The sequence below is a fragment of the Anas acuta genome, chromosome 2, assembly GCF_963932015.1.
Source record: "Anas acuta chromosome 2, bAnaAcu1.1, whole genome shotgun sequence".
In the NCBI taxonomy this organism is placed as follows: domain Eukaryota; kingdom Metazoa; phylum Chordata; class Aves; order Anseriformes; family Anatidae; genus Anas; species Anas acuta.
In genome coordinates, this window is record NC_088980.1 from 62,359,844 (window position 1) to 62,386,864 (window position 27,021).

At 42.2% G+C, this 27,021-nt stretch overlaps 1 protein-coding gene across 4 annotated transcripts in view; it reads right to left on the reverse strand.

Annotated features, from left to right (window-relative positions):
* DPY19L1 (dpy-19 like C-mannosyltransferase 1) overlaps positions 1 to 27,021 on the reverse strand; it is a 70,532-nt gene that overhangs the window by 41,615 nt on the left and 1,896 nt on the right. Inside the window, exons 1-5 of one of the 4 annotated variants that reach the window (XM_068670423.1) lie at positions 9,833 to 9,854; positions 8,641 to 8,709; positions 2,590 to 2,614; positions 1,206 to 1,293; positions 427 to 564 (exon numbers count right to left, since the gene is read on the reverse strand). In XM_068670423.1, coding sequence (XP_068526524.1) covers positions 427 to 564; positions 1,206 to 1,293; positions 2,590 to 2,614; positions 8,641 to 8,644 — 255 coding nt within the window. In that variant the 5' untranslated portion in view covers positions 8,645 to 8,709; positions 9,833 to 9,854. Of the gene's footprint in view, positions 1 to 426; positions 565 to 1,205; positions 1,294 to 2,589; positions 2,615 to 8,640; positions 8,710 to 9,210; positions 9,540 to 9,832; positions 9,855 to 18,038; positions 18,283 to 27,021 lie in introns of those variants that run through there. The other 3 variants (XM_068670422.1, XM_068670425.1, XM_068670424.1) reach the window with 3 other exon arrangements.

The window sequence follows — 27,021 nt, forward strand, 5'->3', positions numbered from 1 at the left end:
ATAACCTCTCAGCATCTTCACTGCTGCAGACATAGTCACATATCACTTATACTTCGTATATCGTGTTTCCTGAAGTGCACCATGTCGGCTAATTACTTCCAGAAAAAAAGAACAAAAACAAACAGGGAGTATAGAACTGGACTGAAACTGTAGGGTATGAAATACCAGGATGCAGAGAGTATCCGCATTTGGTTGAACATACTTGAAGTCCAAGAACAGTTAGTAACAATGGCAATTGACCACAGTTTATGAAGTTAACTTTCACCTTTTAAATCTGGAACTAAAATACAGTATTTAAGCAACACTTCATTAATCACTGTATCTTTACACTTTCCAGAGTAACATTTCTCACAATTTATAATCAAGCCTAAAGAAACCAAAGATTTCTCATATATTTAAGGATCTTATTTTCAAAACATAACTCACCTCTGGGTAAAGATTGAACCTTTGTAAGGTGTTAATCACTAAAGGATATTCAGTTAGTCTGTCATTCATAATTGCCCACAGTCCATTCCAAAATGATGGTGCCTCAATAATTATCTTGAAGTAGGAATAATAAAGACCCTACAGGAGAGCAGAATTATTATTTATCATTAAAGAGATCACTTCTGCTTCATGAACCACCACATGCAAGCTTCAATTTTAAAATTATTTTTGTATTAGAACAAATAGGACAAAATTATTCAAGACGACTTCCCTGTTTTCAAATCTCTTCCTATTACTGCCACTGAAACAACCAGTGTGGGCTTCCTTACCGTTTGAGTCATAACACAATGTCTGGAATCTCTCATTTGGTTAGCTAACTATGCATTAGCATAATATTCCATAATTCTCAAACTAATAAAAGCTGCCAAAACGTGTATGCATATGCAAACATTAATTAAAAATGGCTTAAAAAAACACTGCGTAACAGGACTATAATCAGAAGTTTGCTATCAGACATTTGCAGTTCTGTATTTTAGGTCCTCTAGAATCACATTTTTAAATCATATTTGAAGCAAACTGTGAAGAGATACTTTCACAATGTTATCAACTTCAAGACACACAAATGCTCTATATGTAAACCATAATGCATGTAAGTTGCAAGATATCAAAAATATTTTTACTTATCCAGACAGTATTAAGAAATTTTGGAAAGCCCACAATCACAATATTACGAAGAGAAGCTTTGCAATCACTGAATTGTTATTAAAAGATAGTCTAACCATTTCCGTGCGAAAGGCCATTTCTCTTTCTAGCGTTGACAGATGAGAAAAGTGACGGTCATTTTCAAAAAGAGTTGTTATGTGACACCTGTTAAAGAATAACAATAATTAATTCTGAGTCAGGCATTTTAGAACCTTTATTAAGTCCTACACACCAAGAACAGCTGGCAAAACATTCACCGCAGACCCAAAGTCTACTTATAAACTGCTATTTTACTCGGGCACCGTATCAACACTCTCCTCTGTTCAGACAACCTGGAATGGAAAAATGGGATCCATAGACTATTTATCAAATGCTATTATGGAATAAGTTTAAACGTCTGCACTTCAAAATACTCTAATGCTTTTTAGAAACAAAACTGTAATGCTGTTAAAATTAGCAAATATTTGGAAATAAATTTCAAGTATCCTGCAAATGAAAAGAAGTACATATTAAAAACTGGTGGAAATACTGTGGTGTAAATGTACGTAGTGTAGGTTTTCTCTGCTAAAAACTTCCCTGACTTGTATTTTAATGCAGACATCTGTGATTATACATAGAAATGAGAACCATTAACATTATTTAAATAAATGTGCAACTAAGAAAAAAAAAGACAGGAAAAATGCAAATAATTTTGGAGGCAAAATCTATAAAGTCCAAGTGGAACTTCCTCTCCAAAGGGGATGGAAAAGAAACGGAGCAGTGTACACGGCCCTGCTTTTGAACAGGAATTTGCAAGAAGCAGACTACTAAAATCAATAGTTCTTTTTAAGGTAGGAAACAAAAACACAGTGGAACTTGTTATCTCAGCAAAGGCAGCTGGGTGAAAATCACTGTAGAAACCACTCTGTTTCAGGTCCCTACAAAACAGGAAAGGTGAGGATTAGGACGGACTCTGAAATGTGGGGATTACATTGACAAAAACTACTTGAAAGGCCATTCTGTACACAAAGAAAACATTGGCCAGACTTCTCTGAAGAGGTCAAAGAGAATATGATGCAAAACTAAGAAATTGAAGCACTATGTAAATAAGCAGAACAAAGGAAGAAGTTGAAAGGATTTACCTGGACCTTCAAAACCCACTCAGGGGAAAAAAGAAGTGCTAGAGGAAATGCAGATGAATTTACATTGCTGAACTATGATCCCCGTGGATCCCCTCCAACTCAGGATATTCTACGATTCCAATGATTTTCCAGCTGCAAAACAGGCTTCACTCTTGGCTGAACAGGCTTAAGAAACCTTTCAAGTCAGCTTCATGAGAACAGAATTATTCATCTTAGAGATGACAATTTGGTTTTGAAAGGCAAGATCTAAATATAAATTATCCCAATAGCTTGTCTAAATATAAGTCAAAATGACATTTTCAAGTACCATATTACTCTAAAGCAATAAATACAATCTTACCAGTGTAGGACTCCTGCAAAAGCAGCTGTAAAGGAAACAAAAGGTGTCAAGTTACTTAAATATTTAAATCACAGAACACTAAATCGTGTTCTTTTAAGTAATTATAGTACTACTTCAGAGATGCACAGAAGGTACTCAGCCTCCAGAGCAGCAGCAGAATAGGAGTATCTGAATTAACTTTTATGGGCAGCTCTCTGAAACTCTGAAATGACGCTGGTGGCATTCAGCAATAGGTGATCCCACCTGTACCTTGCATCACTCAAGGTGATCCATCAGAACCTAATGCACTCCCATTTCAGCAATCAAGACACACAACTGAATTATAAGCACTTGTACGTTATATATACCAAATTTGAAACATTTTTAAGATGTCAACACAAATCTAACGGAGACTGTAATTGCTGAAAATAGACTCTGCCTTGTAATAGTCTCAAAATGGACAAATGGAATGCTAGCTGCACTGTTGTCACCTAGGTACAGAACAAGGGAGGAATGTGAAGGAACAACAGAAACGACAAACGATAAAGTGGTAAGCAAACAGTATAGGTGCACTGGGTCTGGCTGGGATGGAGTTAACTTTCCCTATAGCAGCCCATACAGTGCTGTGCTCTGCACTTGCAGCTAGAACAGCGTTGGTATCACACCAGTGTTGTGTCTGTTGCTGAGCAGGGTTGGCACACATCCCTCCAAACCACCTGAAGAGCCAGCAGGCTGGCAGTGGGTGAGAGGTGATGAGAAGACATCACCAGGGCAGCTGACCTAAATGGACCAAAGGGATATTCCATACCTTGTGCTGTCACACTCAGCAATAAGGAGTGGGAAAGGAAAAGGAGAGGGGGCGTAGGCTGCTGCAGGGAAAGGTGACTCTATCCCAGACAGACCCAACAGAGGGGAGCTCTTGTTAGGAAGACATCTGTCTTCCCAAACAACTGATACATGTATTGAGGCCCTGCTTTGCAGGACATGTCTGAACATCACTCATTGATGGGAAGTAGAGAATGTTATTTTCTAACTGTGTGGTTCCACACAGCTTTTGCCATTCCCCAGCCCCCCCTCCCCTTCCTTTTCCCTTTAATTAAGTTATCCTTATCTCAACCCATGAACTTTTTTTTTTTCTTTCCAGGATACTTTTTTCTGTCCCTCTTTTTCTGAGGAGGGGGAGTGAGAAAGCAGTTGTGGTGGAGTTCAGCTGCCCAGCAAGGTAAAACCACCACCACAAGTCTCTTAATTCTTGTGCAAAAAAAGAGAAGCAGCCACTCCATTTTGCATGGGTAGCACCCACAATGAATCCTGAGCTCACTGTGGAATCAAATCTAGTGCAAGTGAGGGATAAGTGGTAGGAATTAAGATAGAGGGACTTGGTCAGGTAGACTGGTGGCCTTCAATACAAGAAATCCTTCTGGTTAGCGGGGGGTCCTTCTGTGCACCTAGGCTATCTGGAGTCGAGAGGTAAGAGGACAACTGCCCTCCTGCCTGCATCTGGCCAGAGACAGAAAGGTGCTGAGCACCGCACCCCTCTCCAGGGTGCTGATCTCCACATGCCTCCAGCAGCAAGAGGCAGGAGGGCACAGCATGGCACAGCTTAGCTCCAGGTGCTTGCACCTTACACCAAACACCTGCACACTCACACAGAATATAGCCCAAGAGTTACTGAAGGAATGTGTCTTCCAACTGCGTGTTACACATGTATGATGGTCTGCTTCTGGCAAGAAGCGGGAACAACAAAAAGAAAAAATCCTTTGCAAATGCCAAACCGACTGAATGTATGTTTCATGCCCCATATATATTTCCAAACCCCATGTTCCTCTAGCACAAAGCCTGGAAATGTTGTTGCTGCCACCAGTGGCAGTTATTATCACTGTCACCACATCTGACAATGCAGTAAGTTACAGTCATGAACTTGAACTTTAATATTAAAGTTTTGTGTACAAAGATAAATGAAATGGACGTGGGTAAGACAGAAAAAAAAATGTAAGATTAAAGAAAGAACTAAGGGGGAAAAATGATTTTAAATTACCTGTCTGTGCAATTATAAAGGAAAACATTTACCTCAAGTCACATGTTCTACATACTAGTTGAGGTTATACAATACCACTGTAAAACTCCCTTAAAGGATGTTTCAGCTCCACGTTAATCACTGAAGTGGTTTTCTCAAATAGAGGCCTGGATTTCAGTTAAAAAATTAATATATTTTCATAAGCTTTCATTTAGAACTTCACATTTTTACATATACTCTCAAGGAAAAAAAAAGTCACTGAAGAGTTTCTCAGTATAGTTCTCATTAAGTGGAATTCAATGTCTTAGAAAAGTTTCAGCGCTGCAGATTTTTTATACTAAGGACATTAGTTCTAATGGAGAAGCTTTACACTCTTTGTTCAGAAAAGCAGATGACAGGGAATTCCAGGTAAGCACATTAGCTACATAAGCAACACAGCAAACCATATTCGATCAACAAGCATGTTTTGCAACAATTAGGCATAAGGAAACAGAACAGTCCATACCTCTCTTTCTTATTACATATTGAACCTCACATTTGCAGACAGAAACGCAAGGCATTATTTAATTTCTCAGTAACATTTTTAAGACTCACAGTAAAATTACATGCCGAAATACATTTACATATAAACTCTCACACACTCTAACAATAAAACAAATCTATTTTTAAGACAGGTTACGTAGTAAGTAAATACATCAAGGGCAAAAAATGTGTATTAGCTATAAGTACTATGCATGACCTCCAAATTCATGTGGCTCCAAATAAGCCAAAAATATAGTATTTTCAAGTTGCAAATAAATTATCTATTTATTATCTAATTATCTATTAATATGGAAATTATATTTCAGATGCAAACATTCTCTTATTTCATAAAGGAAACAATATATTTAAAGCTGATTCTTCCCTTCTGTAAATGTTTTATTTATAAATCAATCCATTAACTGTAAATACATTAAATCACGGTTATTTTCTAAGAATCTCATATACACTTTTGTGAAGCTTCATAATATTACTCTATTATAAGTAAAACCTTTTATAATCACTCAGCAATTCATGTAGTTACTTACATGAAGAGACAATACGCATAATGCATAGACTTGCATTATGAATTCAAATCTACAGTTTTTGACTGACTGCATCCAGACGTACATTAAGCCAGGTTCTGATGGAAAATTTGCAGATCAGCTCTCTTAAATTGCCACCCTTGATCCCACTAATGTCCTTACTGGGGAGCAAAGGAAGTGTATGGATACTAGAGTCCTAATGCTACAAAAACTTATACAACTGCCACATCCTTGAAGTTGCAGATGCCATTTTCTTGCCCAGTGTAACAATCATTAAAAGCAATGCATATGATCAGATTTTTGCAGACTAAGGCTGTTTATTCTTCATATTCCCCATGTTCAAAAAAGGCAATGTGAATGGCTTATGACAAGCACTAGGAAACTACATACTGAAGAAATAAGCCATTGTTAAAAGCCATAATATACAGAACCCATTTACCAAGCAAACAACAAATGCTGAGACACCGTAATACACCAGGGTATGGAACATACAAGAATCACACAGAATCACAGAATTTCTAGGTTGGAAGAGACCTCAAGATCATCGAGTCCAACCTCTGACCTAACGCTAACAGTCCCCGCTAAACCATATCCCTAAGCTCTACATCTAAACGTCTTTTAAAGACTTCCAGGGATGGTGACTCCACCACTTCCCTGGGCAGCCTGTTCCAGTGTCTAACAACCCTTTCGGTAAAGAAGTTCTTCCTAACATCTAACCTAAAACTCCCCTGGCGCAACTTAAGCCCATTCCCCCTCGTCCTGTCACCAGGCACGTGGGAGAACAGGCCAACCCCCACCTCACTACAGCCTCCTTTAAGGTATCTGTAAAGAGCAATAAGGTCACCCCTGAGCCTCCTCTTCTCCAGGCTGAACAAGCCCAGATCCTTCAGCCGCTCCTCGTAGGACTTGTTCTCCAGGCCCCTCACCAGCTTCGTCGTCCTTCTCTGGACCCGCTCAAGCACCTCAATGTCCTTCTTGTAGCGAGGGGCCCAAAACTGAACACAGTAGTCGAGGTGCGGCCTCACCAGAGCCGAGTACAGGGGGACGATCACTTCCCTAGCCCTGCTGATCACACTGCTTCTTATACAAGCCAGGATGCTGTTGGCCTTCTTGGCCACCTGAGCACACTGCTGGCTCATATTCAGCCAACTGTCCACCATCACTCCCAGGTCCTTCTCTGCCTGGCAGCTCTCCAACTCATCTCCCAGCCTGTAGCTCTGCTTGGGGTTATTGCGCCCCAGGTGCAGGACCCGGCACTTGGCCTTGTTGAACTTCATGCAGTTGACCTCAGCCCATCGGTGCAGTCTGTCCAGATCCTCCTGCAGAGCTTTCCTACCCTCGAGCAGATCGACACATGCGCATAGCTTGGTGTCATCTGCAAACTTACTGAGGATGCACTCAGTGCCCTCGTCCAGATCATTGATGAAGATATTAAAGAGGACCGGCCCCAGCACCGAGCCCTGGGGGACGCCACTAGTGACTGGCCTCCAACTGGACTTGACTCCATTTACCACGACTCTTTGGGCCCGGCTATCCAGCCAGTTTCTAACCCAATGAAGCATGCGCCAGTCCAAGTCAAGAGCAGCCAGTTTCCTGAGGAGAATGCTGTGGGAGAAACTGACTAACACTTTGCTAATTACCAAAGTGACTAGGTAGGAATACAGTACAACAGGTAACAATGAGGAGCGTGTAAGCATGGACTGCTCCTGCAGTTTTCTGAAGATGTTTCATCGTCAGACTCAGTGCAATCACAATTAGGCCTCAGTTCAATGGTTATTAAAAAATTAGTGCACAGGTGTTGTAGAAGAATGTTCTTGAAAACCTGACTTTATTGTGGCACCTAAATTGGAGTTTGGTCTTAAAACAAAAAAATAACACCCCGTAACAACACTAGCTCCAACAGCAGTAGCCTCTGTTTATGAGATCTAGACCTTAAACACCACCAAAACTTTACGAAAAAATACTATTTCATATTTATCACATTTACATCCCTTGCTTCTGCAAATATCGTATGCTATTACATACTTCACTACTTGCAATAGGTTTACTATTAACAGTCTAGGCATTCAGTTGGCTATCTGAGTTTCACAGTCAAATTAAAACTCCAGAAATGATAAGGCTCTCTACCTAATCTGCTCTCAAATTTCAATCAAAGAAAAGCATTCTTTAATTTTTGACCATCTGTTTAATGTTTCTGCGTCACAAGTCACTGCTAGTATAGGAAATGCTGAATAAACAGAGGTAAGCAAAGCAATTCCGGAACAGTTTAGTCATCAATTAGCTTGTAAGCTAAGCGTTGTTCCTCTGCTGCTACATTGCAATGTAATTCATCAGACTGGAGAAACTCCCTCTGGCAACAAGGACCACTGGCGGTGTCATCAGTAATACCAGCATCTTTGGAATACCTTGACAGTCTTTTAACGTAATGCCTTCAAGAGAATATCTAACTGTGCATTTGCTAAATACGCGATTATTTAACTTTTGTTGACTTTACAAATGCATTTTATTTATTTTTGCAGGTACTTTAGATGCTTTTTCCAACACTCTGGCCACTAGTCATTTTATCATTAACTCCCAAATATACCCAGAGATAACAACATTTGAATTTACACCCCCCTACGGCTACATTTCTCCCACCCATAATCCTTATAAAAGGAGCTGTTTTGACCACAACAATTTCACTTAACAGTTGCTTTTTTTTTTTTTCCTAGAAATTCATGACTGCATATGGGAGATCTGTAAATCTCTCGTGAACAATTACTTTCCTACAAATGTCATAATACCACATCAGCTGCTATAACTTCAATAAAAAATAAATAAACAAACAAACAACACCTCCATAGGTAGGAAACTATTTCCTGACACCTCTTCAATATAAATCAGGCTTTTTTTAAAAAAGTTATGTTTCCAAATATATTTTAGTATGGCTTACAATTGCAAAGACAAAGGCAAAAAGGGCAGATTTCTCCCCAGCTCACTCCCTCTACTTACCCATAATGAAAGTGAGCCATATCTTGCTATCAGCTTTTACAACGAAGGCCCTTCTGTCATCAACAAACACTGTCAAAAGAAACCGAATATTTTGGGCATCAGTGACGACTAGCCTCTGTCGAACCGCTCAAACTTAGCAGCATCACAGTGCTGCAAAAATCTTTCAGCAGTCTGGAAGGCTGGTCAAGAATTTCACGCGGCGAGCTGGTAGCTGCACACACACAGCAAGCTCTGAACATCACAGGCGGGCTGTGAAAGTGCACGCACGAATCCTCGGGGTTTTAATTCCCGGAAACAACTTTTGCAAAGTAACTTGCGAGAGGGCGAGCAGCGAATATATAGGCGCTAGAGATAAACCCGCTGCAGGAAGAAGTCAGACTCCAAGGCACCAGCCAGCCCGCACAGCGAGCCAGCAGGCGATGCCAACGCTGCCCAATGCTCTTGGCAGGACCCTCCTCAGAGCTCCCCAAGGCTGCTAGGGCAGCCAGCAGCCCCTTCCCTGGGGGCTGCGGGGGCCACGAGGGCTCCCCGCGGGGTCCCCCTCCGGTCCCCCGAGCCCCCGGCACCCACCTCGCAGCCGCTCTCCGCAGACGCGCAGCAGCCCCAGGGGGCCGCGGCCCAGCGCGTCCCGCAGCCGGCCGGCCGCCGCCGCCTCCCTGCAGCCTCTCGGGGGCTCGCTCCGGCCGCCCCGCCGCCCGCCGCCTCCCTTCCGCACGCCGCGGGCCCCGCCGGGGACCTGCCTGCCGGGGGAGCGAGCCGGCCGCCCGCGGCCACTGCGGGGGCTGCCGCCCGGCGAGCGCTGCCCGGGCTTGAGCGGCGGCGACTCTTTGTTCCCGCCTCGGCTCGGGACTGCCATCTCCGCATAGTCCCCGACGGGCCGCGCCGGCAACGGGGCGCTCCTCCCTCCCCGAGACGCTTCCCCCACCCCCGGGCAGGGCCTCGGGGCGGAGCGGTGAGGGGAAGGGAACGGGGCTCGGCTCGGCGGGGCTGGGCTCCGCCCGGCCGTGGACACGTAGGGCCGGGGGCGGCGCTCCCCCGCTAACGGCCGCCCTCCGCCCCCCACCGCCCGCCCGCCTGCCACTGAGGCAGGCGCCGCCCCGCAGCGCAACGGCCGGGCGAAACCGTGCCGCGGCCCGCAGGGCTCGGCTCCGGCTGTTGCCGCCTCCCGCAGGGGCAGCCGCGGTTCTTTCACCGCCTGGTCCTGTCCCCACGCTTGTGTTTTTTATCCTCTCCCGCTCCTAGTTCCTCAAGCACCGCCTCGGTTAATTCCTGTGCCCTCATGAGGGAGATGTGTCTGGAGGGTCCCCCCTCCTCTCGCCTAATCCCGTCGTGGTGGCAGCCAGAAGGTGGTTTGGCTCGGGGTAGCCCAGCCATGTAAAACAACACCAGCAACTCTTCCTGCTCCTCCTCCTGCCTCTCCCCCTTCTTTAGGGAGTTTAAGCGTGGAGGTGTGCCAATAACACACTTAGCTGTGGACTTGACCTCTGCCACAGCCCCACACGGCTCCCCTCCAGCCTCTGGCAAAGCAAGTCCACCGGCAGCCTCCAGCTCCTGCCAGGACAATCTCTGGGTTTGGAGGTTAAAAATCAGCAAGAGCCACCGCTCTGAAGTAATATTTAGAGAATGAAGCACCGATCTGCACTTGGGATCTCATTTAAGGCATGCAATCACATGTTTAGTCAGAAATAAAAACTCCATTGCTGGCCTACAGCAGCCTACGTTAGCTGAGGTTGGCCCAAAGACTGTAGTCTCCTTACATTTATAGCAAGAGGTTGGTGTTTCTCTCGGGTGGACCTCACTCACGGATGTCAAGGTTTCACCACTACGCTTACAGCCGGGGTGCTGGGGTGCCTGGCCCTCCTCTTCCCCGAGGGGAGACTTCTGTACAACTTTCTGAAGTGGTTTTTGCCAGTAAATCAGGGCAGCAATTACGACTCCCACACTAACACCCAGAATTACCGTTCTGTTAAGGGTGATGAACACACAGCACGACTGGCAGACAGCACCCAGCTACAGCAAAACTGCCTGTCCTCTTCCTACCTGTGCTTTTCTGTGTGGCACACAACAGTGGCCAGTGACTCATCCAACACCGATAAACAAATTTAATTACCTCTCTTTGACAAAGTTGATTAAATAGAGCAGACTGATCCATTTGACACTTTTCTCGCTGCCACTCTTTCTTCCCCTGCAACACCTTTCTGAACCGTACATACTTCTTGCTTCCCTGGTACACTTTATTTCTGTCTTTACACTTTTTTTTTTGTCCCTGTTGCCTCTTCATCGCCCTGTATTCACAGGTCTTCTACTCATGAGGTTTTTTGGCATGTTTGAAACATTTCAAACTATATTTGATCACTATACAGTCAGACTGTTAGCATGGGAAGGTAGTTTTGGTCCAGATTCACCTATCAAGGTAGAAGATACATGAGAGAAGGATAGCCTTTGCTGTCTTTGCAATAGTAGGAATGTTGTTACCACAATAATAGTGTAAAGATTAAAAAAAAAAAAAAAAAGTTGTGAAAGTCTGTGGGACTGACAGAGGGCCTATCTGTCCACAAATACTCAGCTCCATGTTTGTTGCCCTGTTGACAAAAAAATCAGTGTTTTACCCAAAAGTATTTTGGAAGGTAATTTCAAACAGTAAGTGTTACATTTATCTTGAAAAAAATGAGCAAGGCAAGGCTCACAGGAAGAAATATCTTTCATTTGGCCAGCTGATGCAGTTACATAAAACAACCAGTCCCCCAGGCACACAGGGCCTTAGAATCATAGAATCATAGAATATCCTGAGTTGGAAGGGACCCTTAAGGATCATCAAGTCCAACTCTTGACACCGCACAGGTCTACCCAAAAGTTCAAACCATGTGACTAAGCGCACAGTCCAATCTCTTCTTAAATTCAGTCAGGCTCGGTGCAGTGACCACTTCCCTGGGGAGCCTGTTCCAGTGTGCAACCACTCTCTCTGTGAAGAACTTCCTCCTGATGTCAAGCCTAAACTTCCCCTGCCTCAGCTTAACCCCATTCCCGCGGGTCCTGTCGCTGGTGTTAATGGAGAAAAGGTCTCCTGCCTCTCGACACCCCCTTACGAGGAAGTTGTAGACTGCGATGAGGTCTCCCCTCAGCCTCCTCTTCTCCAGGCTGAACAGGCCCAGTGCCCTCAGCCGTTCCTCATACGTCTTCCCCTCCAGGCCTTTCATCATCTTCGTAGCCCTCCTCTGGACACTCTCCAACAGTTTCATGTCCTTTTTATACTGTGGTGCCCAGAACTGCACACAGTACTCGAGGTGAGGCCGCACCAGCGCAGAGTAGAGCGGGACAATCACCTCCCTTGACCTACTAGCGATGCCGTGCTTGATGCACCCCAGGACACGGTTGGCCCTCCTGGCTGCCAGGGCACACTGCTGGCTCATATTCAACTTGCTGTCTACCACGACCCCCAGATCCCTCTCTTCTAGGCTGCTCTCCAGCGTCTCATCGCCCAGTCTGTATGTGCAGCCAGGGTTTCCCCGTCCCAGGTGCAGGACCCGGCACTTGCTCTTATTGAACTTCATGCGGTTGGCGATCGCCCATCTCTCCAACCTATCCAGATCCCTCTGCAAGGCCTTTCCACCCTCATTCGAGTCCACAACTCCTCCAAGTTTGGTGTCATCAGCAAACTTGCTCAAAATACCTTCTATTCCTACATCCAGATCGTTTATAAAAATTATAAAAATACCTTCTTCAAACATGAATTACCTGTAACAGGTTAATACTACAAGAAACATTTATCTGTGCTTATTATATACTAAATAGAAATAAAAGTGTAAAAAGAGTACTCTCTGAACATTTGAAGACTACGTACTCTTTTCCCTACTGCTTTCCAAGTAACTAACAGAGAAAGAGTTCCCTGAACCGTTCATCTTCATATCTGATTTTTGTCATGCATCTTTGTCATAAATTTAGTAACCAGAGAAGCTGGCTGAGTGGTTGAAATATACAGTCTCCAGATAGTTAAGGAGTTCTGCATTTAACTGGCATAGAAAAAGACCTCTATGATATATTTTGCTGATTTTTAACTCCAGAAACCTATTTTTGCATTTTGCCAAAATCAATACAGTCAAGGAGCTCTTAGTAACTGGAAGGGCTGAGATTATTAAGGTTCAAATGATTGCTGTGGGATGGCTAGACTATTAAGATTAACTGGGCCTGCTCCAGCCTGCAGCAAATCGATTACCTTCAGGCTCTTTTCTTCTATTAAAACTCTTCAGGCAATTTATAGCAAAAGATACCACCCACAGAACATGATTACAAAGGCACTTACTAGTAAACTAAACAACTCAATTTACAAAGTTAGTGTGAGAATGCAAGACAGAGCGTTAGTTTCTTAAATGTAGATGGACCCATTTTCAGCAACTATGAATTGCAAAGAAAACCTTCAACACTGCTTCAAAAGAGCTGCAGTAGAGTAGTACACCTAAAAATAAAATGACATTTTCTTCAATCTGTAGAAGAAACAAGTAATACAAAACAAACCCTAGGTTTATATCACCAGAAGAATTGTATATTTTTCCAGAAGCTCTGTTTATTTCAAACACTGTGTTTCATACATGGTAGCTCATCTCTAATCCTGCAGATCACAGACAAAGGAGTGATCTCAGTAAGCCAGCACATAGCTTGCTATATAGAACAAAAAGGGGGAAAAAATGAAATGTGATAACTCGGAGTAAATCTGATTTCTCTTAACTCTTGGTGGTGCTGAAGGGTATACTAGGTCATCAGAGTGACATCGTCTTAATAAGATTATCCTAACTTCTTTTGCCCAGGAATAGCAAAATCTGTAAGATGGTATTCCACAGTTTCTGCTGTCCCAGAACAAAGCACACCCTGGACCACAACATTTGTGTTTCTGTTAAGTAGTCCATATCTCCCTGACCATGTGTTTTCCATGAGTGATCACAGGGACTGTCCCTTCACATTTCAAAATCGCCCTGCCAGATTTCAGCAGCCTCAGGATGCTGAGGTGGATGGTGTTTCTGACACACTCTCCATGGAGATAGCCCACAGTCCTCAAATAAAATACATTGGTTTGGCAGTTCCTGCACATCCTCTCTCAGCATTCATTTCTCAGGACACTGGATATGCACACCTTGTCATCAAACAGTCCAGAACTTCTTTTCCTCCACTCATGTTCATCTTCTGTACTGTTTCTTGCCACCAGTTATCTCGCTCTTCCTCTTGCCTCAAACAAGACCCTCACTTTGCAGTTTATTGTTGGTGCTAAGCCCTTCTCTCTCACAAGGTGATCTGAATGACAGTACTCATTGACAATCCTTTTATGTACCCATAACAATGTTTCTTGTACTGCTCTGCTTTGTTCCAGTGGCACTGCCTGAGAGTATGTTGTGCAAACTCTACAGCAAGGGAAAGGTTAATCTGCCATTGCCAGCTACCACAGGGCTTTGCTTCTATCAAGTTTTTGTTAAGCCCCCACACTTTCACACATTCAGCAGCATACTTAATAATAGAAGGACTGCAATGTAGCAAATCAGGGCACTCTAGGCTCTCTTTACTGGGTTTATTTAATCCAAGGTTAGCACGTAATGACAGCATAACCTGTAAAGTATGTCTCCTCAACCAACAAATGTAGGACTGCTACCTGGTTAGATGTACTTGACCTGGCATTAAACTAGCTATTTTGAGAACTGACAGTGACATAACTATAGCAATGCAGAGCTCAGAGCCCCAGGTAAATAAATACCCAGGCAGTTAGAGCATTTTGAGCTCCATACCATATGGCTATGTCTGACAACTAGCTATTAATCCTGCCTGAGCTTCAGACAAAGAGCAGGCAAATTCCTACCTAAGGAAAGGACTTCATGGGAATGGAAGTAGTTGGGACCGCTTCTGGTGAAGACTGGGCCAGGTAGAAGCCTGAGGAGTCTCTCAAGGCAGAAATAAAGGAGCAGGATTGCCCTCAGAGCTTATACATGAAGTAATCTACCAGGGAAGATAAAAGAAGAACATAGTGGCAGACCAGTCATAACTTGTACCCTGGTCTATTTAATGACCCTGTGGGGCCAATTCTCTTCCTGCAGGAAAGAGAAATCCCCTCTTACGTTAACTCCCTTAAACATGCATTGTATGTAAAGAGGGAAAAATGGTCTCCTTGTGAGTTAGTAACAGAGCAGCCTGATCTCTGCTTGCTCATCGCTTCATCTCTGTTCTCTCACCTTTAAAGTTGCAGTTGCATTTTTAAATGTATAACTGGAGCATCTATGCCTTTATGGCAGATTTCGTATACAAGCGAAAGCTCATTTCTGCTAGGAACAAGTGAGAACAATTTACTCAGCTTGCCTGAAATCCCATTTTAAAATGAGACGTCCTGAAGACCCTTCTTTGTTTGACCCTAAATTTACCTCCTTCATTTCTATAGGGATGATTGCGAGCCTCAAACTGCCTGCTGCCAAAATAGCACCGAGGAACATTAGTCACTCAATTATTCTCCACCATCTGATTTCTTGGTTTTCAGTTTCCAGTGCCATTTTCATGCTACCTTTAAATGCTTCTCTGTAGCTCTGAAACAAACAAATAACCATGGGTAATTAAAGAAAAAAAGAACAAGAAATACTATGAATATCAGGAAAAGGATGCAGGCTACACCAGGAACCTTTTAGGTCTGACATATCTCCAGTTACCCTTCCCTCATTGCTGCAGAGAGAACGACTGCAGCAGCACAGCCTTCCACTTGCCCTGCAGAGCAGCCGATTTGGGAGGTTTGCCAGTTCCCCTTCTTATGACACACAGTGTGATCATCTCCTCCCAACCGGGACCTGGAATGTTTCTGTAATTCTTCACTGTTCTGAGGACTTTTAACTCCTCTGCGTGATTTAATCTCCTTATAGCTTTCAAAATGAAGAACCTTTGCTGTACGCTCCAAGTTCTCACTGCGTGGCATTTGGCCACAGCAAGTAGTCATGCTAATTTGGCATAGATGCCATGATTCATAGCCCCAGCAACTGCATCTGATTATGCTTGTATTTGCAGAAGCAAATTATAGAGCAAGTTATCTGGGGACCACAGAACTCACTATTAAAAGCACAAGTGATAGATCCAGCTGACCTTAACCTGATATACCACCCACCATGCTTTTGTTTCACCTTTTGTGGAGTCGGTGTTTATTTGGCACGTCTTGAAATAGCTGCTGCCAAAAGATGCATCAGAGAAGACAGAGGAAGCAGCTTGTGGTGACAAGCAGGAGCTAAGTGACAACAACAGAATGGGATCACATGGACACGGCTTGAGCTATTACCATATTTCACAACAGACGCTCTCTATGCAAAAATTGAGAATACGGGCACACTTGTGGTAGAAACATGGGAAGTCAGCAATGGACTTAGAAGAATAATATGAGAAGAGTGTGGCAGTGCTCATTGAACAGCTTCCCAGTTAACAACTGGCAGGGCAGCCAGATGTGAGAAACAGTAGGACTCTTGAAATATGTTGCCATATTGAAGTCAGTAAGCCTACACTGCTGGAGATTTAGTGGCAAATCTACTTTGGCAGGATAAGCTTGTGGACTGCTGTGAAATGCGTACAGACAGCTGTTACCAGGAACAGTAGCAGGGCCCTACTTTGCCTGTTCAGATGCTAGCACATTTTTTTTGTTTCACCTCTTGCTTACACCAATATTCACATCAGTGGGGATCTCAGTACATCATTTACCCGAGCTGATTAGCAAAGGCAGAGAAGATGTAGATTAATTACCCACAGTGATAGTGGTTTTGACAAGTTAAGCAAAAAGGCAGACTGGACCAAAGGCAAGATTATCCTACATATCAAACACCCCTTAAACAATAAACAAAGCCATGACTTGGGAATGTTTTTGCTTCTTGCATATGGCGGAGCAAAGCAGAACACTTTTCAGCAAGCTGAAATGACTGATATGGTCACTTTGAGGGTTGTAGGACATCTTTCTTGGTAAGTCTGGTCCTTTTGCCAAAGAATTTACTAAAAGAAAAAAAAATGTTGAGGCTACAAACTCTACAAACTCTTTAACTTACATAATTACAAAATTTACACACACAACTTCCAAAAATTCCATATGAAGTCCTTGTTGGTGACTAACAGCAGTGGTTTCTTATGTCTTCCTCATCTCCTTCCTCACCTTTTTAATTCCTTGATAATTTGTTTTATATCATGATCATATTTGTGTGCTTTCTTTATACATTCTGAAGCCTTGCCAAAAACACCCCCAAAATCAGGCTTTAAAGACTGTGTACCCAAAATATTGAGGTGTGCCACAGTCTCGAACAATTTGATCCTGTCCATCCCTTTCTTTCAGTTTCCCATGTGACAATATAGTTCACTCCTGGGCATCAGGACATTACACGTCCTAAAAGTCTGTCCCTCCTTGCTTTTCCACATCACCATCCTCTTCTTTTGAACTATCATGGAAGAGGTAGTGATCCCTTTTAGCTGGAAAAATACTTTTCTTCGTGTCCCATCAGCTGTGCTGGCAATTAGAGAACCCTTTTCCAGCTTATTTTTGAGGTCACAGTGCCCTCTATCGTCAAAGACATCACCTTTATTTCTGCATCATCTTGGGGAAAGAAAAAAAAAAAAAAAAAACAATATGCCAAGTGTTCATACATACTCACTAAAAAGAGTCTTTGTCAGAATCGCTGCTGATTTAAATCAGACCGATGCTATCTGCAGAGCTTGAGTCACACCTGATTTGTGTTGAGTACTTCTGTATAAGGAAATGGTCTGATGCAAAATAAGAAGAATCAGGCCTGTGTTTCAAGTACAAATTGTAAATATCTCAGCCACAAATTTGTATTGCTCCTGGTGATCATCCTGACTCCGCAGATAGGAATTACCTATTACATACAGACTTTTACCCTTTACAAACTGCTCTCCTCTGCGTGTCTGCCTTTTCTCTCTCTCTCCATGAGCTATGTGGGATACTGCGAATAGTTTTGCTCCCCCGTGCATGCCCCCTGGAGCACCACACACCATCCTGCAAGTGAGCTGGCACCATCACTGCCACCCCCACTTCATCTCTCACAAGTCACACAAAAGCCTCACAAGAGGCTTTTCCTTAATGAGGGATTACATCGCTGATATATGTGGATGTATGTATTGATGACAGACTAAAGCCTGAATACGGTACAGCGCTCATTTTCTCACGTTAGTTTGACGGGAAAATGAGAAGTTCACTAAGCAACCCACTTTCAAGAGTACACATATTCATACAGATGAGAATGTATGAATACATCTGAATACATAAGACTATGTATGAATACATATAAATATGTACACATACATGCTTGTATCTAAGATAATTATCTATAAAATACTAGAAGTCAAACAGCACTGCTGGGCATGTAAAGCATATATTTCAAATGTATCAGGCATACCTTTCTTTATTTAGCCATTTTTTCATGCAACTGCCATGTCAGGAAGTCCCAGATAATTTCACTGGTATTGAGAAGAGCTGAGGCTCTACTGCAGAGAAACTGTGGACCATCCTGTAATCGTGGGTTTCTCTGATGAAATCCCTCATGGGAAGGATGCTTTTAAAATTGCCTCTCGGTGGATGGAGGAAAGGATGTCATATAGCAGAAGAGTATGCTGGCTGGAGCTAATACTTAATGCTGTTTCCTGGGAAAGAACACACAGAACAGACCATGCTAGGGAGAAGAGAAATGCAAAGTGACTGTAGAAAAAGGTGATGAAGTTTTAAGAGATGTTTTTGCTTCAGACAGATGTTTTCTTTTTCCCCATCTGCAGAGGCAATGCCTGGAAAAATTCTACTTGCTTTTCAACCACATAGAGCCCCATTGCCCACTAACTCCAAAACTCCCCATGCCAAGTTTAAAGTAATTTCACGTTCACAGGCCACATGCAGAAGTGCATTTTGCAAGAGGTGTGGAACCTCCACAACTGCAACTGATTTATTGCCAGCAGTATTAGAAAAGTTACAGAAGAAAGAATACAAAATAATCTGTTAGAGTAAACTGATTTTTAAAATCTTCTATGTTCTAGTGATATCAGTCAGCATTGTTGAACAACTGAAGAAAAACAAAACATTACATTAGGGTATACAAAAAAAAAAGGAGTTTTGTATCTCACTCATGAAATCATCTATCGCCTCCAGTCAGCACTGGTAAGATCTCAGTTAAAGGAATGTGTCTGGTAGTGAGCACTGCACTTCAGAAAAGATGTAGACCCACTGAAGGACAGGGTTTTTTCCTCATAATCTCCTTTATCCCTCACTGTCTTTCTTGTTTTACATCAGCCACAGTAGTTGCAGAGTAGATTTTCCCCCTCCAAACACATACACACAGCATAAAATCCCTTGAAGTCCACACAAGAAGGATATGAAAAAGACTAGAGAAGAGTAATCAGTGGCAATGCAATATCAGTTTTCAAGAAGGCAAAAGGTTGCTGCAGGAAAAGAAAGAAGCACTGGCTATGGAATGAAGGGCTAAAATTACACTCAGGGACAGGTTAGACATTAGAGCTGATTTCTAGTGAAAGAGTAGCTAAACATCAGACTCTTTAAAAGACCTGTGAAATCTCCATTGTTGGAGGCTCTTAAGAGCAGATAAGATAAACATCTTTCAGAGGTGGTTTAATTATAAACTGATCTCAGTTTGAGCCATGGAGATGATCTCTGAAGATCCCTTCTTGTCCTACTTTTTATTATTATATACCAGCTAATCCCCCAACGAGTCTTTATGAAAAAAAAATCATCCCAAGTATCCCCTGACCCAGCTGTGAGCTAGAGACCACCCAGCTCCTAATACAGCAAGGAAAATGCTACTTTCACCCTGAACTACTATTCAGAAGTGGTTTGTCATGTCTCTATGTAACTCAGAAAATATCACTCTTCTACAACGAAATAATGAAAATCCCTTCAATTTTTTGCCGAAGAAGGAGAGAAAGAGAGAAAGGGAGAGAGAGAAAACCCCATAAGCAGAAGAGCAGGACCAAACCTGTAACATTTGCTTGGGTCTTTGTTCTGAGGTAGGGCAGCAGGAGAAGAAAGAGGAAACACTGAGTCTGAAGGTGAAAATTAGCTCGGGTCTTAAGAGACACCCGAGGTTTTTCCAACTGGTCTGTCAAAGGCCAACTTTGAAAGTAGAATGGATGATCTGATGTGAGGGTGGTAACAGGGAATGGAGTTGTGGGACTAGTCGATAGTAGCACTGAGAATAGGGACCAGAACAAGGCTAGAGAGGGTTAGGCAGTAAATGAGGAAGAAAATAGAAAGTCAGAGGACAAAGAAGGAAAGAGAAGAAGAGTCATGTTGGAAAATAACTTTAAATGTGCCAATTCAACAGAGGCCTGCTGCTTTCAGTGTTTCATATATTTTTAAAGGTGTGCTGTGGGTGGAAAGGAAATACCTAAATGCTAGAAGGAAACCTGCATCCCCTGATCTGCTGCTGATAGCACGTCAGAAGCCCTGAGGTCTCAAATTTCTAAAACACTGAATAAAATCTCGGTCATAATTAACATTTTCATTTCATTCAAGAGATTGAGAAAGTATCTTTTTATGTATACTCTCTACCCCAGGATACATGTTTGCTTTCCCATGCAGTGACATCTGCTGTATTTTCCACGTTCAAAAGTGAGTCTCTCTCTCTCACATATAATGGGGTTTGCTGCCTGCCTTCCTCTCTTGAACTAACTCTGGAGGTCTCTTCCTCATGAAGGCTTCCACAAACAGATCCCATGGGTCTCGGGGACAGCATGTTTCTGGGCTTTCTTCCCCACCGTCATTAGAATGATTTGAAGAAGAAAAACTACACCCCTTGTTCTTAAAGGAAGGGAAACCTAAAGAAGGCAAAGGACTTCACACCAGCAGACACCTTCCAAGAGAAGGACTGCAACTACATCTTCAGGTTTTTCTCACATTTCTCATGTTGCAAGCTTTACCTCAAGAAGAACTGCCTGGTTTCTGTCTTTTCTGTACACTTCAAAGACACACTGTCCTTGTCCTACAGTCCCTTTAATTTTAGTATTAATGGCATTACACTAAAATGGAGTATAGTCCTCTTGTTTCTGAAAAGCCCCAACTAAGGCTTGGAAGAACAAGGAGGAATCCAAACTCTCTTATCTATCAAATACATGCCTTTCCTCTTCAGAGACAGCAGGGCTAAGGGCAGACACATGCTTAGGACTTCAACATTTCCATTTAGGAAGAAATGTATTCCCATTTAACTAGGGAGTTCAGCAGAGTCTGCATTTGTCTGATAATACCATTTCTATCATTGTGCCCACTTGAAAAGAGAATCAAAGATCATGGAGATTAAATGTGAAGATAAGTCTTTACGCTCATGATTTTTACTCAGTTACCTCCAGAAATACAGTTGAAGTCTCTGTAAGGTCATATATGAGATTGCCAAACTATACCAAATGATTCTTTATTATTTAGCTACTTTCAACTTAGTTCAACATTCAGACTTCATGGTAGCAGGGTATGGTTTTGCATTCAAAGGGCTCTTGTACTAAAAACAATTTAGATCTATGCAAAAAGTGGAAGGAAAAAGAGGACAGATTTTAAGACTATTTCAAGAGAATAAACCACAAAGTCTCTTTAGAACTCACTATCATCATGCTTGCTGAGATTCAAAGTGAAGGTCTGCAGATGTATGAAAATTATTCCCACAAAAGAAAAGACATGCATCTTTACGTAAATATGCAATCTGCATATTTTCGCCCCGAGTAAGGTATTAGGTGTGACACGCTTTCCCAGCTGAGCAACAGCAAGTCCTGTATGACTATCCAGTTGCACAACTCTGGTGCAGAAAGCAAGCTTTATGTGGGTGCAGACACCTGTTTTAAGCCTTGCAAGGCTTTCTGAGCACTATAAATTGGCTTTTGTACAAACAGAAATCAGGCTGTGCATTTTCTGCTTGCTATGGTATTAGGTACATGTTCCAAAAGGATTCAAAGATAACTTTGTTAAGGTATGGACTGGCATGCTCATTTTGTTTAGTGGGAAGAACTTAAAAGTAGTGCATGTGGATATGAGCTAATTATTTCCTCTTATTCAGTTAAAATTTATTACAGAAAACACTAATATTTGCTGAAAAAAAATGTAGGAATAAAAATAAATAGTAAATATATTACCATCCATAATCTAAAATGACATTACAGCTTTCAACTGGCTGGATCCCAGCCAATCACTAAGCAGAGAGAGGGGGGAACAGAAATAAAATAGATAAAATAAATACCACCCACAACCAACCAACCAAACAAAAAAAACCAGCAACAATTACAACAACAAAACCAGAGAAAACCTCACTCAACTTAAGAAACAGAAATCTCTTGCTGGTACAGGTTAGCATCTTTTCCCTCACCTTGTGTCTTTTGCACCTGAGGACCAGTTATAAGATCTGAGAGGATATACTCAAGGCAAGCTGTAGGTTACATATTGTGTAGGGAACAGAATAAAAACAAAAGAACAACCAAAAAGAATTTTTCTGCTTGGAAGCGGCTTATAGCAGTAAAATAACATTTTGCAGCTGTGATGATATAGGATCCTGGGGAAAGAACTGAAACAACACTGTCATGCTGGCGTGTGAGGATGAGAAAACGAGGGAATTTGGGCAATTTGGGTCGGGGCACACAGAAAAATTTAGACAGCCCAACTCCTTTTCTTTTTCCTGTACTTCTTCTTTCTCCCCTTTCCTACCTACTCTTCACCCTGAGGTGCCATCAGGCGCTGTCCCTGCCTAAGCCACCCAAAGCTGGACAGCAGCGTCCCACGGACCTGCCGCCTGCAGCCGGCAGAGGGCACAGAGAACCTGCGGAAAAGAGGCTGGAAAACAGTTTTCTCTCAGGTGGCTTTCTGAATCCAAGTAGGGGAGGGGAAGGGTCAGGTGTCTCCCCAAAGACCATTGGGTTCTCATTAGAAACGAACATGGGAATTGTTCAGTGTAGGCTGAGTGTTAGGATAAAAATAATAATAAAAATAAATTTAGAAGAGAGAAAAAGAAAACATTGATGCCCATCAGGAAATATTGAAGTTGGCTGCCCTCTTAGCACAGCACATGGTCCTGCCCTGCAGTGGCTTTGCCAGCAAGGTATTCCTGGTGAAAGTTCCCCAGTGACGGCAGCAGAACCAGGAGCAATGCCCTGAGCTTGGAAGCTCGATGGCAAGGTTGTTCTGTGAGGGGACACCCGCACCAGGAATTATACCCATGCCGGCACACGCGGGCTCCAGTATGGATCTCAGGTGGACCCAGGACAATGTAAAGCTGTCCTGGGTTTGGATAGCCACCAAAACATAGGGTGCCCCACCCCTCAGCACGGTCAGCTCTCTGCTGCACAAGCTTGTGCAGCCAGCAGGGTTTATTTATTTTAATTATTAGTATTTTGGCGTATAACAATAAAAAAGTATGACAGAGTGGCAGTGTGTAATAATATAAAGATTACATGTATGTATTCAAATGAAGGGACAACATGGCCAAGAAGCTCAATGATGAGTGAACTTGTTAAAAGAAGAAATGCACTTTCTTGGAACCAGATTCTAATTCAGACCAAATGATTTTCAGGTGGAAATAAATTAAAAAAAAAAAAGTCCTTATCACATGTGAAAAGGTGCCCTAATGTTGAAATTAAATGTTTTAGTTTTACTATTAGGTTATGAAGAATGCATCCATCCCATACTGAAATTTAAAATATACTGAACCTACAGCTCTGCATGTGGGCATTTCACGCATGAGGCTGGGTGGAGCAAAGTAAAACGATTAGTTTATAACATCTTTTTGATATAAATAAGGAAATCCAATAAAAATAGCTGAAACCACATTTGCATTTTACGAACAAAGCTCCCTGCTCTAGTCCTTTTTGTTGCAGAAGTACAAACCTCTGGCAGAACTAGTTTTGTGCCTAAACTTCATCATGTTTAAGAATCCTTGTTTTCTTTACTAACAGAAGTACAGACCCACATGTAACATTTTTGCAAATGCTTACATTTTTATTAAACTTGCTGTTTCCTCACCAGCTTAAAATGGTTCTTTTAAGCATCGCTTTTCAAAGCAACTTCACATGGAGAAATCTATTTTAAGGCATTTGTTAATTCAACATCAGTGAAGTGAAACAAAAAATTAAGTCATTATTCATTTTTGGATTATGTATGTCATGTTCAATGGTGGGGGAAATTTTACAGAGTTCTGTTTCTTTTCTCAATTTTATTCCAACAGCTTGGTACACTTATTAATTCTTATGACTTTCATTATTTAAAGGAAACAGAACTGCATATCATCTTCCTTTTCTGGGGTCCTTTTTGTCTTCTTTGAGTAATTTCTCCATCTGGATGCATGCTCAGCCCTGGTCATGAATCACAGATAAAGCAGAAAAATCCAGTTCGTTGTCTTTGTCTGTTTGAATCATTGGTTTAGCCCCAGCTATGCAAATTATTTTATGTGGACCTGCTCTAGAACTGAAGAGGTAAATAGCAATTAGCATTATAACACAAAATTTAGGATAAGTGTTCATTTTGTCTCTGCTTGGACAGGCTTATATGGGTGATTCTTAGTGTTTTCGTCAATCAGCATCTGGTATGGCTGAAGTCTGAACATCTGATCTGGTTTTCCTTCAAGTTACATGATAATGGGAACCTTCTTCCTGAGCTAGAGTTGTCTTCTTTCGCTATATTGTAGTTTTGTTTATGCCCTTATTACAAGTGACTTTGTTAAATATTATTGTACATGGCTTGCAATTTTTCATGTGATTTTAGGTTTTAAAATGTCTCCCCTAGTCTCCTGTTATCATACCGTACATCTTCAGCGTGAACTTTTACATTTGGCACATAGAGCAATTCATCTCGAAATTACATGTTATTTCCTTAATTTGGTATTTCTATTTACACTAACTCTAAACACCCACTTAGATCTTATGATCAGGTTCCAATTTATTTCTGCTGTAGCATCCGGACAGTTGCTATTTACATCTTCCTATTTTTCCCAGAGTGTTCATTCTGGTGAACATGTCCACCTTACCGCAGCTGCACTGTGGATTCACATTTCCAGGAATTTCCACACATACAAGCGTTAAAAATATTTTATGTCATAAGACATTGAATGTCAGGTTCACGGACACGTTACTATTTGTGAAAAATAGCTTTAGCAAAGTTTTTCTAAAGTTTGGACTTTGGAATAATTATCATCTACATTCCTCATAGCTTTCTACTAGGATTTCAGACAGAAGTAGGACTATTGCCCTGTTCAGCCCAAGCATGCAGCTTGGAGGCTGACCTATGAGAGAGACCTGAACATTGCAGATCTCAGCCTCCAGGCTCCTAAGCCACCAGAGGAACACACAGAGTGTCTCCAGGCACAAACACCAACAAGTCTGCATGTTTAAGCGTCTGCAGACCAGAGGACAGACCAGTCCCAAACCTGCTGCCTGCTTTACTGCCTATGCCAAAGCCCTGAAGAGAAAAATGTGTTGTTTTTCCTGTGGGAGGAACTTGAATGTGCCAGGCAGCAGAAGCTGCTCATGAGCAGGGCTGGAGGCACCCCCTGCTCCCGTTCTCCTCTGTGTAATTCGATGTTCTGACTTCTCCCTGCTTCTTCTGCGGCAAGACAGTTCTAGCCCATCCCTTCTGCTTGGGACAGCAAATTTCTGTTTTCCCTATTCCATTGAGATGGCAGCTCTGCCTTTGAGGCAGGTATATAGGCTCTTCTTATGCAAAGTAGAAGGAGAACTAAGCTCCGAAAAGAGGATCCACAAAAGAAAACATGTCCCGATTTGCACAAACAGAGAAGAGATGTTAATCTCTCCAACTCAGATAAGTGCTCTTATTGTTGAGGTAGCAAATAAGAATGAAGTATCCTTGTGTTCTCTAACAGTTTGGCCAAGCTTGTTGAAAGAACAGGAGAACAAAGACATGGTGCAAAAGAAGCTTTAAAATATTGTTTCATGAAGGGATGATAAAACTTTTAGGTTTTATCATCCAGGATTTTTAGGTTTTTATCATCCAAAACAGGACATAGGGATTTAGGAGCATCATTCTTGCTAAAATTAGTGGGAGCTGTGCATCTACATTCCCTAGGTGCTTTGAAATCTCAGCCTATAATATTCCTTATCAGTCTTTTCCATCATCAGGCATGTAGGATGGGAAATACTTTCTGTGACTGAAAACACAAGAAGTTGTCTGTCCAGAACTACTAGAAACCATGCCAAGTTGTCTTAAGTGCTAGGCAGGCTATATGGCACATCGTAATTCATTTAAGAATAACTGGAAAACATTTAAAGCCTTGTGAAGGAAATTGGGGGCACAAGTGTTAGACTGTGCATTTTTGTGCATACAAAAATATAGGATGTGTCTAGTGCGTGGCAAAACACAAGAGCAAAGAAGGCCAAATTCTTTAACCATCTGAAGCAATCTAATCATCCTCTGGCAAGGCACTGTTTGGGGTGAGCGTGTTAACAGAAAATGGGAGTGATTAAATAAAGTCACACTGATAAATCTACTGAGCACTACTAACTTATTTGTAATATCATTGAAGATGAGCAGTGTGACTGATGCCTAAAGTCTAAGAGCTATGACAGTCAGATGGAGGGAATTTGAAACCTGCCATGCCAAAGCCTGGGGTACACACTCAGATATTATCAATGCAAATTTTACAGGCACCAATTTGCATCAAGATAAAGATTAATTCGTCTTTTAGCTGCCCTGGGATGGGTCTATACGAGAGGAAAAGTAAAAACAGGAAGGAATAACAATAGATTTGTAAGGGACTAGCTATCAACCACAACTTTAAGATAAGGAGTAAGAGAAATTAAAAAAACAGTTGTCTCCCACACTCAGCTTTCACACTAGAGAACACCAGCACAGACCAGCAGACTTCATGTCTCATAATAGAAAAGAGAAACAGGAGAAGGAGTGGTTTCAACAGAACAGGACCCCTGCCTGGAGGTGGCCCAATTCCAGCAGCCCCTGTTAAGGACGGGCTATCAGTTGAAGAATCACAGCTCATTCCAGTTCTGTGATAACTCAGAGAAAAAGTGGATTCTGCTGATAACAACCAAATGATTTAGGATTTTATGGTTAAAATTACGGGATGTATTGTCCCTAAAACCCAACTGGAAGATGGTGTAGGCTATAAGTAAAGAAGTCATTCTTTATTATTGCTTTCAGGACATCTTAGGGTGCCTTAGCACAGAGACTCAGGTGAAGAGCACAATAGTAATTCTGGTTTGAACTGACGAGATATATGAATAGATTGCCTCTGAAAGAGTAGATAAAAGACTCCTGACACAGATTTTATGTTATGTACTTCATCCCTGCTGTGAATATCTAGGAACGACTGCCAGAAGCTAAGCATCTAAACGGAGAACTGCTGCAGCTGTTCAAGAAACTATATTACCTCCACCATTTGG